At 38.4% G+C, this 16,732-nt stretch overlaps 1 protein-coding gene across 21 annotated transcripts in view; it reads left to right on the forward strand.

Annotated features, from left to right (window-relative positions):
* The window catches only part of LOC117391287 (formin-binding protein 1), a 35,638-nt gene extending 19,504 nt beyond the window's left edge, over window positions 1-16,134 (forward strand). For 3 of the 21 annotated variants that reach the window (XM_055231828.1, XM_055231826.1, XM_033989037.2), the window contains exons 6-18: window positions 472-576; window positions 2,938-3,066; window positions 4,092-4,238; window positions 5,027-5,218; window positions 6,299-6,487; window positions 9,374-9,388; window positions 9,605-9,640; window positions 10,856-10,965; window positions 11,082-11,214; window positions 11,614-11,738; window positions 11,847-12,013; window positions 12,422-12,580; window positions 13,811-16,134. In XM_055231828.1, the coding sequence (XP_055087803.1) occupies window positions 472-576; window positions 2,938-3,066; window positions 4,092-4,238; window positions 5,027-5,218; window positions 6,299-6,487; window positions 9,374-9,388; window positions 9,605-9,640; window positions 10,856-10,965; window positions 11,082-11,214; window positions 11,614-11,738; window positions 11,847-12,013; window positions 12,422-12,580; window positions 13,811-13,830 (1,527 nt within the window). In that variant the 3' untranslated portion in view covers window positions 13,831-16,134. Of the gene's footprint in view, window positions 1-471; window positions 577-2,937; window positions 3,067-4,091; window positions 4,239-5,026; window positions 5,219-6,298; window positions 6,488-9,373; window positions 9,389-9,604; window positions 9,641-10,855; window positions 10,966-11,081; window positions 11,215-11,613; window positions 11,739-11,846; window positions 12,014-12,421; window positions 13,342-13,810 lie in introns of all 21 variants that reach the window. The other 18 variants (XM_055231838.1, XM_055231836.1, XM_055231837.1 and 15 more) reach the window with 15 other exon arrangements.
* Window positions 16,135-16,732: the final 598 nt, after the last annotated feature.

Here is a 16,732-nt window from a genome sequence, read left to right on the forward strand (position 1 = left end):
CTTGTCCAACAAACACTGATTGTTCGTTTAGAAGGGTCGAAAGAGGCCGAATGAATGGTTGTGTTTTCCGTGTATACAAAAAACTACTATGAACATTTGTTTAATCCACAGGCTGCTGACTTATACAGTGCCTGTTGCGGGGTCACAGGCTTGCATTGGTTTCTGTGTCAAGCTTTTTTGACGTCTATACTATACGTGCCGTGACGTCCTTTAGAAACACTTTGAAAAGGTCAACTAGCAGGCTGCGAAAAGATAAAAATTGTTCATTGAAATTGACAGAATGATTGTGTGTGGTTTGCTTTGTGGGTATGAAATAGACACCAAATTCCTGGTTAGAAGATTAAAACTGTCACTTATTATTATGATTATTATTACACATCAGTCCAGTTTTTAATGTATTTTAACAACTCTTTGATTTATTCTTACTTGGTGTAATTGGTGTATTTGCTTCTATTTTTTGTCATATTCTAGAGTAAAAAACGGTTTGAGAGGGACTGTAAAGAGGCGGAGAAGGCGCAACAGTATTTTGAGAAGATGGACGCGGACATAAACGTGACTAAAGCTGATGTTGAAAAGGTATGTGCCACCTCACATATTTCACCAAGCCTCAAATCTTAAAACACAGCTTTATCGTTACTCACCAATGTCTGTTCACCTCACCTACTGTACCCACCAACATCTCTGCTCATGCCTCTAGCCAGATAGGCCATTTCACTGAGTTTGAAAGGCAGAGTGTGTAGCATGTGGATGTGAGTCAAAGCTGGTATTGTCTGAGCTGTGTAGTGATGATAGCAGGACATTGTGCCCATTATCACTGTAAAACAGGCACCAGACACATGGGCTCCTGTTTAGAAACTGGCAACAGCACAAAAAATAAACATTAATATTTTGGATGTGCTTTGAATTGACTTTTTATTTATTTTCTTTACTTATTAACAACAACGACAATAATCAACTAATCTAAAATAACAATAATAATAATACATAAAATAATAATAATCTAGGCTAGTGGATTAACAGAATCTTAAAATAATTTCATTTTGGAACAAAGTACTAACAAAGACTTTCACAGGTCGCTCTACATTACTAATTATGATATTTTCTGATATATTTTCCATATGTAGCCTGTAGCACATGTCATTTCCTATTGTCATGACTAATTGAAATAAGTCTGCGCACAGGGGCCTTCTGCTCGCACAGCTCACACAGCGAGAGCGTCTTTGAGCAAATCTCAGGCTTGAACTCAGCACGGATGTAATTATTATGTATATGGAGGAAGTTATAAAGACCCATTACTTCCCGGTCAAACTTTGCAAGCTTTGAATATACCACATTAGTATTAAAATGTGTTACATCATTATTTGAGCAATGTAATGTAATATTTACATGTTTCATTGGTCTTCACTTTTAAATAGTGTGTTATTGTAATGACCAGTGCAGTGTATTTGGTGCCATCTGTGTTTGTTTTTGGTACCACCACCTTTTTAAAAATATCAGCTATGACATCATTGTGAGTCCAGGAAATGGTTCTATACAAACATTTTGTTTAGGTGGAAACAGATAACATCATTTTTGACGTTTATGTTTGTATGATTTTATGGCATACGCTGAAGCGAAGTTCCCACAAGGTAGGCCCAGTGGACAAAGTGTTTTATCTGTGGGAACATACTGTCTGCCTTGTGTTGCGATTCACACACTCCCTTGCAGACTCAAACTCACAGCAGCCTTGACCAGGTCACTGTTAACACGCCTGTTCCGTCTGATCATGGACTTCTTCCGTTCAGTGGCTTGTCTACTTGTTGTATGCCAAATTATATTACCTATTATACTATGTTTTTTATTTGACTGTACAGTGATAGTGATAGGAAGAGATCTTTTGATGAGGCATTCAAATATGTTCCACTCTCAGTGCCCCATGTAATAGTAACCATAGTAACAATAGGGTTATTTGCAGAAAATGCCAACAGGAAGTGATGTGGTTTCAGGCCCAGTCGGGTTACCATAGTGATAATTTCTAAACACCTACAAGAGAGGATTTGCATGCACTAACACCGCCGCATCTAACAGCAGAGCCATCGATGAACATATTGTAAAACATTTTTTTTATAATACAATGAGACTACAGATCATGTTCCTTTTTGCTACAGAAGACTAATCTGATTGCTTTTTCCTTTTATTACATCATGTATGGTTTTACCACATGTGTGACAGCGTGATACTGATACATTAAACTGGTGTGACAGTTGAATGCCCGGGCAAACTGCAAGAGACTGTCCCTTAATAATACCGTGTCCTTTATTATGGTTATGTTTATATATTCTTGTTCAGATAATAGGCACTGGCCAGAAAGTAACCTTGTCTGAAAATAAGTAAATCAAATTCACAGGAGTGGGCTGGCAGTCCATAAGTTCACTGCAAAGAGGAAACATATACTAGTAGATAATTGCACTTTGCACAATGAATGTACACAGTCCCCACATGTTGTCTTACAGAGATAATCTCATGTCCATCTGCTCGGCCTTGGTTTTAATAGGCTACTCCTGCTGCGTTTCTGGCTGCCTGTGTTTCATGGCTGAAAACTAACTCCAACAATCATTCTACACAAATGAAAATGGGACAGACGATCAAATCCTTTTTCATTAGAGTCGAGCTGGTTGTTGTTTGCCACACTGACACATTTACTCTGACCTATATAGTCTAGTATAGGTTAATACTAATGGCTGCTGATTGAAAAGTGCACCTACATTCACCAGCTTTATATTTCTGTTGGTTTGTGCATGCCTGAGCACAAGTACTCACAGATGTGTCTCCTCTTAGTGGGTTTTAACTCTTTATATGTGCGCCTAACCCATATGTCTGCGTTAACCTGGAGACGCCGCTGGTTCACTGGGGTAAACCTGTCTGTGATGTGCGTGTTTGTGTGTATTCTTCCATTAGGCACGACAGCACGCTCAGATGAGACAACAGATGATGTCGGACAGCAAGAATGAGTACTCCTCCTACCTGCAGAAGTTCAACCAGGAGCAGAATGACCATTACTATACCCACATACCCAGTGTATTTCAGGTACAAAAGCACTAAAAATACATTTGCATTACTGCACAATGCAAAGCTGTATTATTAACTAGGAATGGGACGAGCCCAGGCTAGCAGTTATTAGGCCGAATTTGGAGCCGAGTTCTAAATTAGGAATTCTGACAGCGAGTATCATAGCAACCGAAGAGCCATTCCAGAGCAAGGCTGATGAATGTAACGCCCCTTCCTGCCTGCACTGCTGGTTTAGCAGAGAGCAGGTGCTTAGCAACTCTAGCAATCAAACCTAGAGAGCATGACCTCAAGGAAAGAAGGCGGCTAATTTGTCTGTTATTAATGTCCATATCTTGATTTATGGACACAATCGCAAAATAAAAACACCAGGATCATGTAGAGCTGGTTAATACGAACAGCAGTGACAGAGAAAGGGGCAGTTCTCTAATGTAAAGTGATTTGGAACCAAAATCGATGGAGCCGGAAATGTGCTCATGCTCACTTCCTATTTGGAACGTGGTGGCTAGCAGGCTAGCTTTGTGCATTTATATATACAGTCTGTGGACAAGACACAGGTCCATGAGACAAAAGTTCAACATAATTTAGAATAAATAAATTGTGCAGTTCCATTCACAATTTCGTCTGCACAGTTTCAATTTTATTTTAATTTTTTGCTGTCACTGTCGTGCTGCTTTTGTAATTTTGTAATGTAAGATGTAACTCACCAGCACTTAACCCCTTTTTTGTCTGAATCAATTATGAACATATGGAATAAAATGTGACAAGATTCTTCTCCACATTATTTTGTGAGATCTTATGGCACAAGATCTTATTCTATTCCTCTTATTAACCCATACATAATTATTAGAGGAATGTAACGATAAACAAATATCATGGTACAGTAGAACGGTGATATTGGTGCTTTTAAACAGACCAAGGCATGATGGTTTATGAAGTTCAGCAACAGTACAGGCAGGTTCTTGTGCCATGTAGCTCTAAACAACTGAATTCCCATTTCAATCATGTTGATAGTTTTTTTTTCCTTCTGTATATTATTCATCTAGAAACTTCAAGACATGGAGGAGAGAAGAATTGAGAAGTTGGGAGTGTGCATGAAGACGTTTGCTGATGTGGACCGCCAGGTGCTGCCCATCGTGGATAAGTGTTTAGACGGCATGGTCAAAGCTGCAGAGTCCGTTGAGCCTAAGACTGTGAGTACACAGACTGAAAAGTGCAAGCATCAACACGAGGAACACGTTACTCACTTGAGATGCCATTTAACCTGCACCATATTGTGGGATTATAACCTGATTTACAAAGAATGTTCTAATAGTAAATAACAAGCAAAGAGGACCGAGAGTTTGACAGTAGATTGAGCATGTGAATAGTCTTTTCTTGAACATCTGAAATTATACACAGATGTCAGTGTGAAGAGAAAATTGGCAGTGTTGACATATTAAGAAATCACATGTTGGGCCCTGCGTTGTGACAAAAACAAGACCGTCCTTGGGGATAGGAGTGCATAGTACATATGTGAGGAGTGAGTCTTCCTGTATGTATGGACTGGCTCGGACTGGCTCCAGGAAATGACTGCACCCTGTGACTAAGTGCAAATGTAAAAAAAAACAGCACAGCATTATAACATATCACATGCCCTCCTTTCCCTCTCGTACACACTCTTTGTCTCTCTTGAAGTCAGCGCAGCACATCCTCCTCCTCTTATCCACATGCCAGCCTGGCTCCATGTTATCAGCTGTTACAAACCCCACACCACTCTGGATTGGTGTTATTTTTCCATCTATCTGTGACTTGGTCTTAATATTTTGCCATAAACAGAATTCCGATTGACAGAATTTAAAATGCTAGTCTTTGTTTTAACTATGTGTTCACTTCTGTTTATGGTTTTTATGCTTATTCTAATCTAGACAACACTGTATGTCTTTCCAACTACTTTTCTACTTTGACTACATTTCTGATGTTATGTTTTTTATTCTAACAGGACTCAAATCAGGTGGTGGAGTCATACAAGTCGGGGTTTGAGCCTCCAGGAGATGTAGAGTTTGAAGACTATGGACAGGCCATGAAGAGGACGGTGTCAGAAACCAGTCTATCCAATTCCAGAGAGGTCAAAGAGAAATCCACTGGCAAAAGTAAAGGCAAACTGTGGCCTTTTATAAAGAACAAGAACAAGGTATGATTCATGCAGTAGTTTTAAAACAACCAGAATTCATTGTTTCTAGTTTTTTTTAATAAATGCTTTGTTACATTTAAAATTGTAGCTTTACTTACAATTTATAAGTTATGTTTTCATTTCTAGCACATTTCTGTTTCCTTTTAGTGTAACTTACATTTTTAGATTTGCCATTTTCTTGTTATTATTTGCCACCATATGCGTCCCTATGTCAGTCATGTACTGGCATTTAGGAGCCCCTTATTTTGGAGCCACCTTTCTTCAATGACAACTCACTAATATTGTATCTCCTGTGTACTTTTAATCTCAGAAGGCAGATAATACACTAATATCCTGGCAGATTTTTAATGTCTTCCTTGATTAACACGCTGGAGATGGATGGGTTTATTTGCTTCTGAAGCGCAGGGTAGACTGGTGTTCAGTTGGCTCAGAGCATGTATGAGTAAGCTGGGTGTGTGGGGAAGAGGCCGTAAACCACTGATGCAGTATGACAAGCTATCGCTCTGTAATTGAAGGTCGCAAGCTAACATAGAACAGACACATGGGCTGACTCGGGTGCTTCTCAGTGTTCTGGAAATGCATGCAGAGCTTTGACTTCTCTTTTTGTGGATCATGGGTCAAATATTAGGTTGAAGGATTGCAATTCCGCTTTAGTAATGATGACCAATGGTGTTGTTGAGGCTGTGGTGAACTCTCATTCATGCTCGCATGCGACTACTGGAAACCAATAGTAATAGACTGGATCCGCATGCGCTTCAAGTGTGCAGTTTGCTTTGTTGCAGCCGCTTGCTTTAACTGGTCTGATGCTACCTACCTTCTCGCTCTTTGTATCATTAACATATTTTAATTTGTCTTGATATATATTTTATGTTGGTTTATAACTTGTTTGTCCTGTTTGGGATTAATTTATGTGTTGATTTTGAATATTTGTACTAGGCTTATATATTTCGTTTTGTGTTCCCTCCTTTCCTTCTATGTTTTTATTCGTTGTTTGACCTCCTTTACTTTACTACCATGGTTTTTCCTCCTACTCCTCCTTTGTCTCCTGTCCTCCGCAATGGCTCCCTTTCTTATCGGTAGCTTATGTCCCTGTTAACGTCCCCTCGCCAGCCCCCACCCGCCCCCCCAGCCACATCCTCGCCCTCATCCTCTGCTGTTCCCAACGACCCCCAGTCTCCCAAGCAGCACAAGGAGCCCCTGTCCCATCGCCTCAACGACTTCATGACGTCCAAACCCAAAATACACTGCCTACGGAGCCTGAGGCGAGGGGTAAGTGCCCAGCAGCAGCTCTGTGTGTGTCTCCTCACCTGTGTGTAAACTGCATAGTAACTGCGGCAGTGTATGGGTAAATCACTACAGGGCAAGTAGAAATGGCATTGATTTGGGCTGCACAATGTAAAAAAAAATCTTATGAAGACCGTTTTGACAGTTAAACAACACTAAAAAGCTTCTAATCCAAATTTCAACAGGTCTGAATCATGACTTAATCTAACCCAGGACTAATCCAGGTCTAAACCGAGACTTAATTTAACAGGATTAGGACATAGATAATCTGATCAAGAAAGTAACATTGTGGTCATGCTAATTTTTAGTTTTTCAATTTTTCAGTGCCAATATAATTACTAGGCATATATTGTGCTGTCCTTTTAATTAGTGCACATATGTTCTGTGCTTTAAAGATAGATTTTAAGATAGCTATTTACAACCTGGCATTCACTCATACACTGTTCTGCTGTTTTGCTTATAGCTCGCTTCTGTTGCACATAATATCATCTCATTGTCAAAGTGTCTCACTCACCAGCAACCTGTTCCTTCATTCTTCATATTAACTTAGTGAGATCCCATCACCATCCCCCTCCCTTTTAACACTAATTAGGACGCTACCTGAGTGTGCTTACCAGTGACATGGAGGTGCCAACTTATGCCATAAGGTAATTGTGTAAATATTATCCACATGTATCTGCACACATGTATGGTATATTCTCAATCACCTAAGCCTTACTGCTCAGGTTAAAACTAGGCCAGGTCACACTTCAGCTGTCCCAAACCTCAAGAATAGGTCTCACTGGTTCCTTCCGGTCTAAATATATATATATATGTGAAGTTTATGTTCATGTTTGCATTTTTTTAATGACAATTTTAAAGGGCAGCCGTTAATTTCATTAAAATAGTGCACAGGAACAATATAGTGGAGAGTGTAAACAATATTGAGTGGGGGAAGGACAAAAAAGAGAACTTTGTGTTTTTCTAGAGTTGGACATCAAACAGGAAGTACATGGTTCTGAAAACGGAAGTGCTGAAACAGCTCTTGCAGAGAGATAAAATGAGCAGTAAAATCGGACGCTTTGTGAATTGCTATATTCAGAATCACAGCATTGAAGTTGACCTTAGTGAAGCTTTTCTTGGCACCAAATCACATGACATTTAGTTTGCAGTTCTGCTCAAAGACAATAACGGCTCAACTGACAATTAGGTGCTAAAGAGATACTGGGTTTCCCCGTATATTCCCATTTCTATTACAAAGATTTGTCAGTAATGAATATTGTTTAGTGATACTGGAGGCCCAGCTTAAACATTTTCTTTCAGTTCACAAAGAAACTAGTGCCAGATTTTGTATCGCACATATATTAATGTATTTGTCGTATATGCACCTGTAACCACTGTCCATGTGCAGCTGTGTGTGTTGCCATAGGTATGATAAAGTGCTTTGTTGTTGGTACAAATTAAGAATATACAGTATATAGTAGTTGCTTTAAGTTGTGATTAAGCTGTATTTTCTCTGATGACTACTACAGCCAGTATCACCTCGCTCGCTCATTTATCACAAAGAGTTAATGAAGAGGACTCTGGGGCAACCAACATATGCTTTTGAGGCCAGACAATATTTTGTAAGTGCGTGTGGACCGCGAATGGGGTATGCCTACATCGAAGTGTCCTATACTTTGTGTGTCATTACTAAGAATAAAAGACAGTAGCCTCATTGTGTTTAGAATACATCATGTTTTTAAGTGGCAAATCATCTCTAAAGAGCATGTTTGTCAAAAATACAAAGGAGGCTAGTGTGTTTGTCTTGGTATTGATCACATGTTTCAGCCTGATGGAGAAATCAGACGAATGATAGAAGATGATTTCACCCCACATCACATGTATCTGCTTAAGGTCCCAGCGGCTTGCTCTGAGGGGTCAATTCACAAACAGGCTCAAGCATCCGACAACAGTCAAATTTTAATGTTTCTACAACCAAACTACGGAAAAGCCCTGTGTCCCATTTTCATTGATGCACTTTTGGTGTTTTGTAACCGTTTGAATAAGACTTGGCCAACAATAGCAGGAATTTACCCCTTTCAAGAGATGTTCTCAGTGTGATGCTGTTGCACCACTCTGAGGTTATATTGTTTTCCTGTTTGTAAAAACATACTATACGTGTGGGTATAATTGTTTGTCCTAGTTGTTTAAGAGGAAGAGTGAATTCATGTCAAAATCCCTCCACGTGGGAATCTTGATGTGCGGTTCAGTGCTCCAGTTAATGAGCTCTGAGAGTTTCACTAGTCACTATTTGCTCAAAACATAGTTATTCGGTTTAATGTTCACTACATATTGCCACATATGCAGTGATAACGGTTTAGGCCCACAATTTGCACTATGTGTTCTCTTTAATCTCTTCTGCAGTACTGTTGGACCTACAGAAAATATGTTCTTGTTTTGTTTATGTGTAGACCATTTGTCTCTGATCATGTGAAGACTTGGTAATATCTTACATACCTCAAGCGCCCTCTGCTGTCACTTTAGGTAAATGCTTTAACTGCAAAAGGAAGTGAAAATAGTCTTTCAAAACGTGCCCGTCATTCAATTTTACTGTTATGTTTCTCTACTTCCTTTCTTGCAGTTTTATTATAATTCTTTACTTCATGCTTTGGCCCTTTAACCAACATGGCATCTGTCACTTTTCATTATAATATCATAGTGCCAGACTTTGCACTCTTGTCCAATGTTTAAATTGCATAGATGGCAAAGTTTGGCAAATGAAATACCATCATCATCGATTACATCATGTTTTAGTACAAATGCTTGTATTCTCCTGATGTTTTTGACTTGTGTCTGTTGTCTTTTTTTCTCCTGCTCTTCGCCATTTCTCTCTCCTCTTCCCCCATGAAGCTTTCTCTCAAGCTGGTAAGCATGACTGTAAACTCCCACTACTGTAGCTGCATGACCATAGCACGCATGTCACGCCTCCCCAGTAACATTATATGATGTTATGCTTTTATTAATTACATTTTAAACTGCGCAAGATGGACCGCAGACCTGTGTGTTTCTGTCATTTTATTATTTGTTTTTTTATGTTGTGTTCTTGTCATGTCCCTCCCTACCTCTGTCTGTGTGGTGCAGATCACACTCAATTCCCACGTCCGGAATCTCATTGAGGTGATCAAAAATACTCCATGTTTTATGTTTTGTCTTTTTAGTGTATTTTGTAGTCCTCGTATCAAATTGTTTGTCTCCGCAAAGAAAACTAATCCAATTATTGGTGATAGTAGAGAGTCTCTCGTGATGTCCCGTTGCATGCTGTGACTACTAAATCAAACAGAGTATACATTTTATATAAAAGGAAAACAAAATCATTAGAAATAGTAGTCCTAGAACATTAATATAGATGCCATTCAAATATGCTTATACCTCTAATGTAAAAGCAGGTGCATCTTAACATTTAATTTTAGAAAAACTTCAGTTATTTCAGTAGTTCAAAAAAAGTTGTGCTAGTAGAGCGCTATAATGTACAATCACTATTTATTTTATTCTGATTCAGTTTTGTTAATTATAATGAAATATACAACTTGATCTATGCAATTCAGACTTATTGAGATGCTCCTGTGTATAATAAAGAAGCATGTTCTGCATGAATACTCACACATCTTACTGTGTTGCATGCCTGGTAAGTGTTGTGTGCTGGGATTAAGGGTAAGACCACTACATGCTGTTTACATATGTGCTGTGAATCCTGAACATAACTAGCTCCACCAGTTTCCTGTGGTACAACTATGATGCAATCACTATTAGACTATGGAGACCTTGACCTATTTAGAGAGTTTACATAAACATTATGATCAGTTTATCTAGGTCACCCAGATGTGCGGTGCCTTCACGGGCCAGATCATTGATACAGTGTTTATAGAAAGTGTTAACAGACTGCAGAGCAATGAGTCATCGCTTCAGTCGTACAGACTGGAAGCATCTTCATCTGGAAATATGAGCTGCCTGCTGAATCCATGCACCTTATGCACACAGACAGCTTTAAACTCTTAGCATTATATGTCTGTTTACCAAAGTAAACATTTATAACAGCACTTGTATTACATTTATACTGCATTTTCAGTTGTTGGCAGATTTTCAAATTAAACTGAATAGGTTAAGGTCAGCACATTGGCAATAAGAAGTAGTAGTGCAGTATCTTCCTCTTAATTTCTCAAAATTGGCAATGTTTATAAAGCATTCATCTCATTTAAACAACCCAAAATTCTTACACTTAGGGGAGATACTGCAAAAAGTAGAACATAGTCCAAATTCAAAATTATAATAAAAATGTAAGAACTGAAACCTGTTTTTAATATTATCCTCCTCCTTTGCTGTTCATCTTCTCAGGGATCTGGACCAGAGGACTTCAGCCATCTCCCCCCTGAGCAAAGGAGAAAGAAATTGCAGGGAAAGATAGATGATATAAATAAGGACATCCAGAAAGAGATGGACACGAGGTACCTAAAATATCAGTGTAAAAAATTCAACGACGTCTGAGGGCACTTTGAGATGTTTTCACTTTTAATTTTTTACTACTCATACTTGTACTAACATGAATAATTTCTTCTTCCAGGGACGGACTTTTGAAGATGAAAGACGTGTACGCAAAGAACCCCCAAATGGGTGACCCGGCCAGCGTAGACCCACGGCTAGCAGAAATTGGACAGACCATTGAAAAACTGCAGTCTGAAGTTCAGAAGTTTGAGGTTTGTGGCGATAGGTGATCTCATATTTGGAAGTGTTACCCCTGGAAAGGCTGTGTTGTTTGGTTTAGCCATGACAGTAAATAATGGAAAGGCTCAGACTCACATCTTGAACTGGGAACGGTCCAGAGACGCCTCCAGTTCTCCCATATTTGGATATGCGCAGCTGGGTAGAGAGGCCCAAGTCAGAACAAAGGCATGAACTAAATAGGATGCATTAGGCGCTGTGTAAACAATAAATTTGAAACATTTGAATTTACAAAATAAACTACTCACATTTATTAGCAACAAAGTAACAGGACACACCTTGGCCTATCTTTTTTGAGTAATTATTCTAAAGCTTCTTGCTCTTAGGCATTGGCAGCATTTATACAATTAATATCACATGTTTCTGTGTTTCAGGGTTGGCTCGCAGAGGTAGAAGAAAGAATGCCTTCCAAAAGCGATTCACAGAGAAGAAGTGTAATTTATGAAACGCAAAATAGCACAACAGCAGTGAGCAACAACTGTGCACAAGACAGAGAGAGGTATGGTATTTTCTGCCCAGACACAAGTTAAATCGTAGATAAACATGGCAGAGAAGAGAATGTTTTCACAGCGTATTTTACTGTGTGTATTTATTGGCCCTTGAGCAGCCCGGATGGCAGTTACACAGAGGAGCAGAACTCAGAGACTCAAGTCAAAGCCAGCACCAACCTTAACCCCACGACCTCCGCACCAGAGAACGACGATGACGATGAGTTTGATGACGAAGAAACGCTGCCCACCATTGGCACCTGTAAAGCTCTATACCCGTTTGAAGGTACATATGAAATATCGATGATTTACGACAGATGATTTAAGAGCGTGGGTGGTTTTGTGGACAGCGATGCTATTAACAAAGTCATTTTTTATTTATGGCTTTTGGTTTTACTTAAGGACAATGTAGCTTGTGTATAGGGCTGGGTGATATCAGTATGAACATAAACAAGATATCTGTGTAATCCCTCCGTCGTCCAGGTATGATCCAATCCAGATATAAAGCAGTGTCCACCAGTGATCTATTAATAACAATTAGAAATGTTTGAATATCCATTTTGATTAAAAACTGATTAATTGCCTGTAACCGAATGTATTTCACTATAATTCAAATTTCTAACTTCTGCCCTGTTTTCAAACTCCATTATCTATTAACCTGAATGTAAAATATCCTGAATGTACTGTGTTTTAGGTAAAAATGAGGGCACTATAGCGATAGCAGAAGGAGAGCTCCTGTATGTCATAGAACAAGACAAAGGCGACGGCTGGACACGAGTGCGCAGAAACGAGGAGGAGGAAGGATACGTCCCTACAACTTACATCGAGGTCTTTTTGGAAACGAATGCCAAAGGTGCTATGACATATATTTAACTGAGCAAGTCTGTGTTTGTTGCAACAGTCTGGACTTGTCCGTTCCCAGGAATGTTACTGCTAGCTCAGAAACAATGCTTTATTGGAGGGATGGGCCAATCAGATCTGTCTGTGTGCCTCAAGACAATTTAGACAGTATTATTGTATAAATTTTCTACTTGAATGTTATTCATGTGGAGCTTGGAGTCATACTACTAGTGCCACCTAGTGTTTATAGTATATCACAAATGCTTTGGAAATGTAAATATTTATGATTTAATATACAGTCTCAAATATTTCCGCTTTGATCATTTTACATAGTTCTTGTAAGTACTTTTATGCACTTTTTTTTATTGTATCCTATAGATCAAAATATAAGCTATTGTGTTTTGGTCAATTGTAGCCAGTATAAATGCATGCTACTACTGAACAATCATGCAGATAGAAATGCATTTTAAACCTGCTGTAAGATAGAGCTAAAGAAAGATATTTTTTTAGATTAATAAAAATAATAATAATAACAAAAAGTCTCCTTCTGTGGCATGCTGTAAAATGCACATTATACAACAGTACGAGAAGGCTTTGAACACAGTATTTGTAGACCAGGTATATATTTCATTTTATAAAACATTAGACTAAGATATAAAAACGTTTTTCCCTTGTTGTATTTACTTCTAATAATGATGGTTGAGAGTTGTTCTGGTCCTTTTTTCCAGGCCTTTGGTAAAGGAATAAAGACCTAAGTTAGTGTTCTGTTAAACGGTGAGACTTGGCTGGTAGCAGCGGTCATGTGCTTGACTGCATGGTCTCTTGGGACAGCTTTATAGTGTGGGATAATATATAGCATGGTGTGTCTGGTCTCTGTAACAACAAACATACAGAGAAAGTCATCTATGGAAATGTCATGAGTCAAATTTACTTCTGACCTTACATGCTAATCGGTTTTGAGGGCTTAAAACTGGTGCAGTGCGGGGTTCTGGTTGTGCAGTATAATAGTTGATGCACAAGAGCGTACTTTGCCTTCCCATTGTGTAGGACCTGTGTATGATACCATGCATGTTGTGTAACTCTTAAGACTGAAGCTTCCCATTACAAATACTTTCAGCATGTAGCAATCAGACATTTATAGTTTTAATTTAAGAGCATACTGTAATGAAAATTAAACTTTTTCAAGTCTTTTTTTTCCTGTGGTTATCTAGTTATCTAATTGTATGTACTTTTTGAATTGCAGATTCCTTGAAGTCAGCGTGAGGTTGGCTGAGGAATGGCAGGGCAAGCAGTCTTGGAGAAAAACAACCACTTTCTTCAAATGCACTTAAAGTGCACCTAACATCACCTAAAGTTTAAACAATTTCAGTTTTGCCTAACCATTTCAAAATGATCAGCTACAAAGTACAATTTCTGAGATCAAAAATCTTTCTCATTCCTAACAACAACACCACTCACAAGCACAAACTTAGCTTTTTGCTTTGCTTTAAATGAACTAACTTCTGCTTGCAAATTGACCACCTCTCCTTTCGTATACCTTTTGCTTTTTTGCACACACACTGGACAGAGGGTGTGGTTGGAGAATGGACAATGACCAGCATGGATATAATTATGAGCAACAGGAAGAATTCATGTACCACCTTCATCTGGCAGTGTGTTTGTGAGAAAGTCATTCCAACCATTAGGATACTAATGCACCCTGAGATACTTCTGCTGGTTTTTGTGGCTAATCTGACTGTAAAATGTGCTTTATTCATACCAAAATGTATATCTTTGTTTTAAATGGCTTAACTTGCTGCATGGAAACAGTTGCAGTGTGTTCTGTCATCTGTATTGTGACTTGAATTGCCATTACACTTGGTTAAATTAACAGTGCCATTTAATGTGTTTACGGTATCCCCAGATCACCAATTATACGTAACATTATGACCACTGGTGAATAACACTGTTTATAGACTTCATTATGACACCTGTGAGTAGAACATAGGCTTCAATTTTATATATTTAAATGCTTAAAAATAACTAATGTTTAGTTCGGTGGTCATATTGTTGCGTCGGATTGGTTTTCATTTGTTTACTCTGTTTCTGTGAAGTGTATTGACACAGCATATGGTATACAGTTAAATGTTGCTTTAGGACATCATGTTTGCCTGTCTGTGGTATGTGTGTGTGAGAATATGAAGATTTTCCACCACTCCTATTGAACCCCATGTTCTGTGTCACTTGTCTGTTTTCTCTGACCACACCCCTCTTCTTTTATACCTATATATATATATATATAGTCCCCTACCTGTTTTTGACCCCTCCCGTCACAAGCTGCTACATACCAACAGTTGCTACTTGTACACTTCTATACATCTTGCAGGGAGTCTTTCAGCATTGTGATTTGCTGCATGCTTGCCCTGTCTTCCTCCCTGCCCCTCTGCTGTGGCAAACCCAGTCTGTATTGGCTCTTTCTGTTAAGTTAACTTGCCTGGTCAAGCTGTTTTGAATTAATCTGGAAATCACTGATTTTGGTTCTGCGCCTGTGTAAATACTTCATGTTTAGTTTCAGATGGCATGTTTCCCTGTTCTTTTCTTCCTCAGTGTTACACCTATTCTGCAAGGTTGTTTTCTGGGAGGTCATATGCATAAATGGATGTCTTTGTATTCTGTTTTACTTTAAGTACACAGAGCGGTATGTATGTTACGTGTTAATATTGTAAGTTATGATCAGGGTGTTTTATGCAAGTTTGTAGCCATTATCACAATGAGTTTGTTATCTACTGTATATGAAAATATACTGTGAGCTTTTTAGTTTCCAGGAGTGACCAGATGGAGCTCTTAGAGCCATAATAACCAGTTTATCACTGAGACAAAATAGAGTCAATGCAGGTACAGTACATGGAAGAAAAATGTGACGTCTTCTAAATCAGTGATTCTAGTGATTCACTGATTTTTCTCAAAGGAATACAGATTTCAATCAACTTTTTAAGTTTTCTTTTTTAATGTATCTTTTTTAGCCCAGAATGTATTGCCTATATAATATAAGTCAAATTTACAAAGTTTTGTATTTTGGATTAAGCCATTAATGTGTTGTTCATCATGTTTCTATTAACACATAAGTTGGAAAGGTGGGAAGTGAAAAATTGACCATCTGGAAGGATCGATCAAACCCTGCTGTGCCATAGCATCAAGCTCAATGCCTCGTCTTTTTATGTCAAGAAAACAAGCAACAGTTTATAATGACAATACATAGGTCAGAATAGGAAAGCTATTCAACCCGATCATGTCCCTTTAGCCATGCCCAAGAAAAACTTTGTACAGTGGAAATGGAGGGATGGAACCAGAGAGAGTATATATGAATATATAAAGTTTTCAAAGGAAACCTCTATTTTAACTATTGAGAGTCTTACCAATACTTTATCTGCTTTGCAAAGTAAGACTTGTTTTCTTTTGTGAGGTCTACCAAATGGTGTGTCTTTGCACTTTCCATTGTGTCCATTTGGTGGGCCATGCTTGTGTTTCAGAGCACTGAATACGTTGTATTGTGTTTACTGTGCCAATTAAATATGCCTGGAAAAAAAAGTGTTTTGTTATGTTTTTTTACAGTGGCCATTGCTGCAGTGATCACACAGAACAACCACCAGATCCAACATTTTCTCTTTAAATACTTTTTTGCATTTTGAAGCGTTTGTATTTTACCAATCTGTGGATGAACTGGATCAAAATCTACAAATATTGTACTTGGGACATTTTCTGGATATGATTATTATTGAGAAATAGATTCTAGGAAAGATGATGGTTTTGATTAGATTAGAGCAGAGCAGCTGCCGGGGGGACATGTACAGGGTTTGTAAATCTCTTGTTCCTGAGAATTTGATAAATCTATATGAGGCATGCTATTGTTCAATGAGTGCAAAGAAAGCCATAAAAATACAAATACATTACAACTCTTCACATTTAAAGACAGGGTATGTAACTTTTTGGTCAAAAATATGCTTAAATAAAAGCATGTTTTCATCATATAGGTTGTGAGACACTTAGAAAAACATGCATTCTTACTCAGGCTTGTAAATCCACAAACCTGACTCGTACTTGTCCTTATTTGGCCTGGACGTTATAAACTGTACCTTTAACATTAGTTCATTACAGGCCAATGATAAATCACAGCAATACAGGATGT

The sequence above is a fragment of the Periophthalmus magnuspinnatus genome, chromosome 23 (genome assembly GCF_009829125.3).
Source record: "Periophthalmus magnuspinnatus isolate fPerMag1 chromosome 23, fPerMag1.2.pri, whole genome shotgun sequence".
Taxonomy (NCBI): Eukaryota; Metazoa; Chordata; class Actinopteri; order Gobiiformes; family Gobiidae; genus Periophthalmus; species Periophthalmus magnuspinnatus.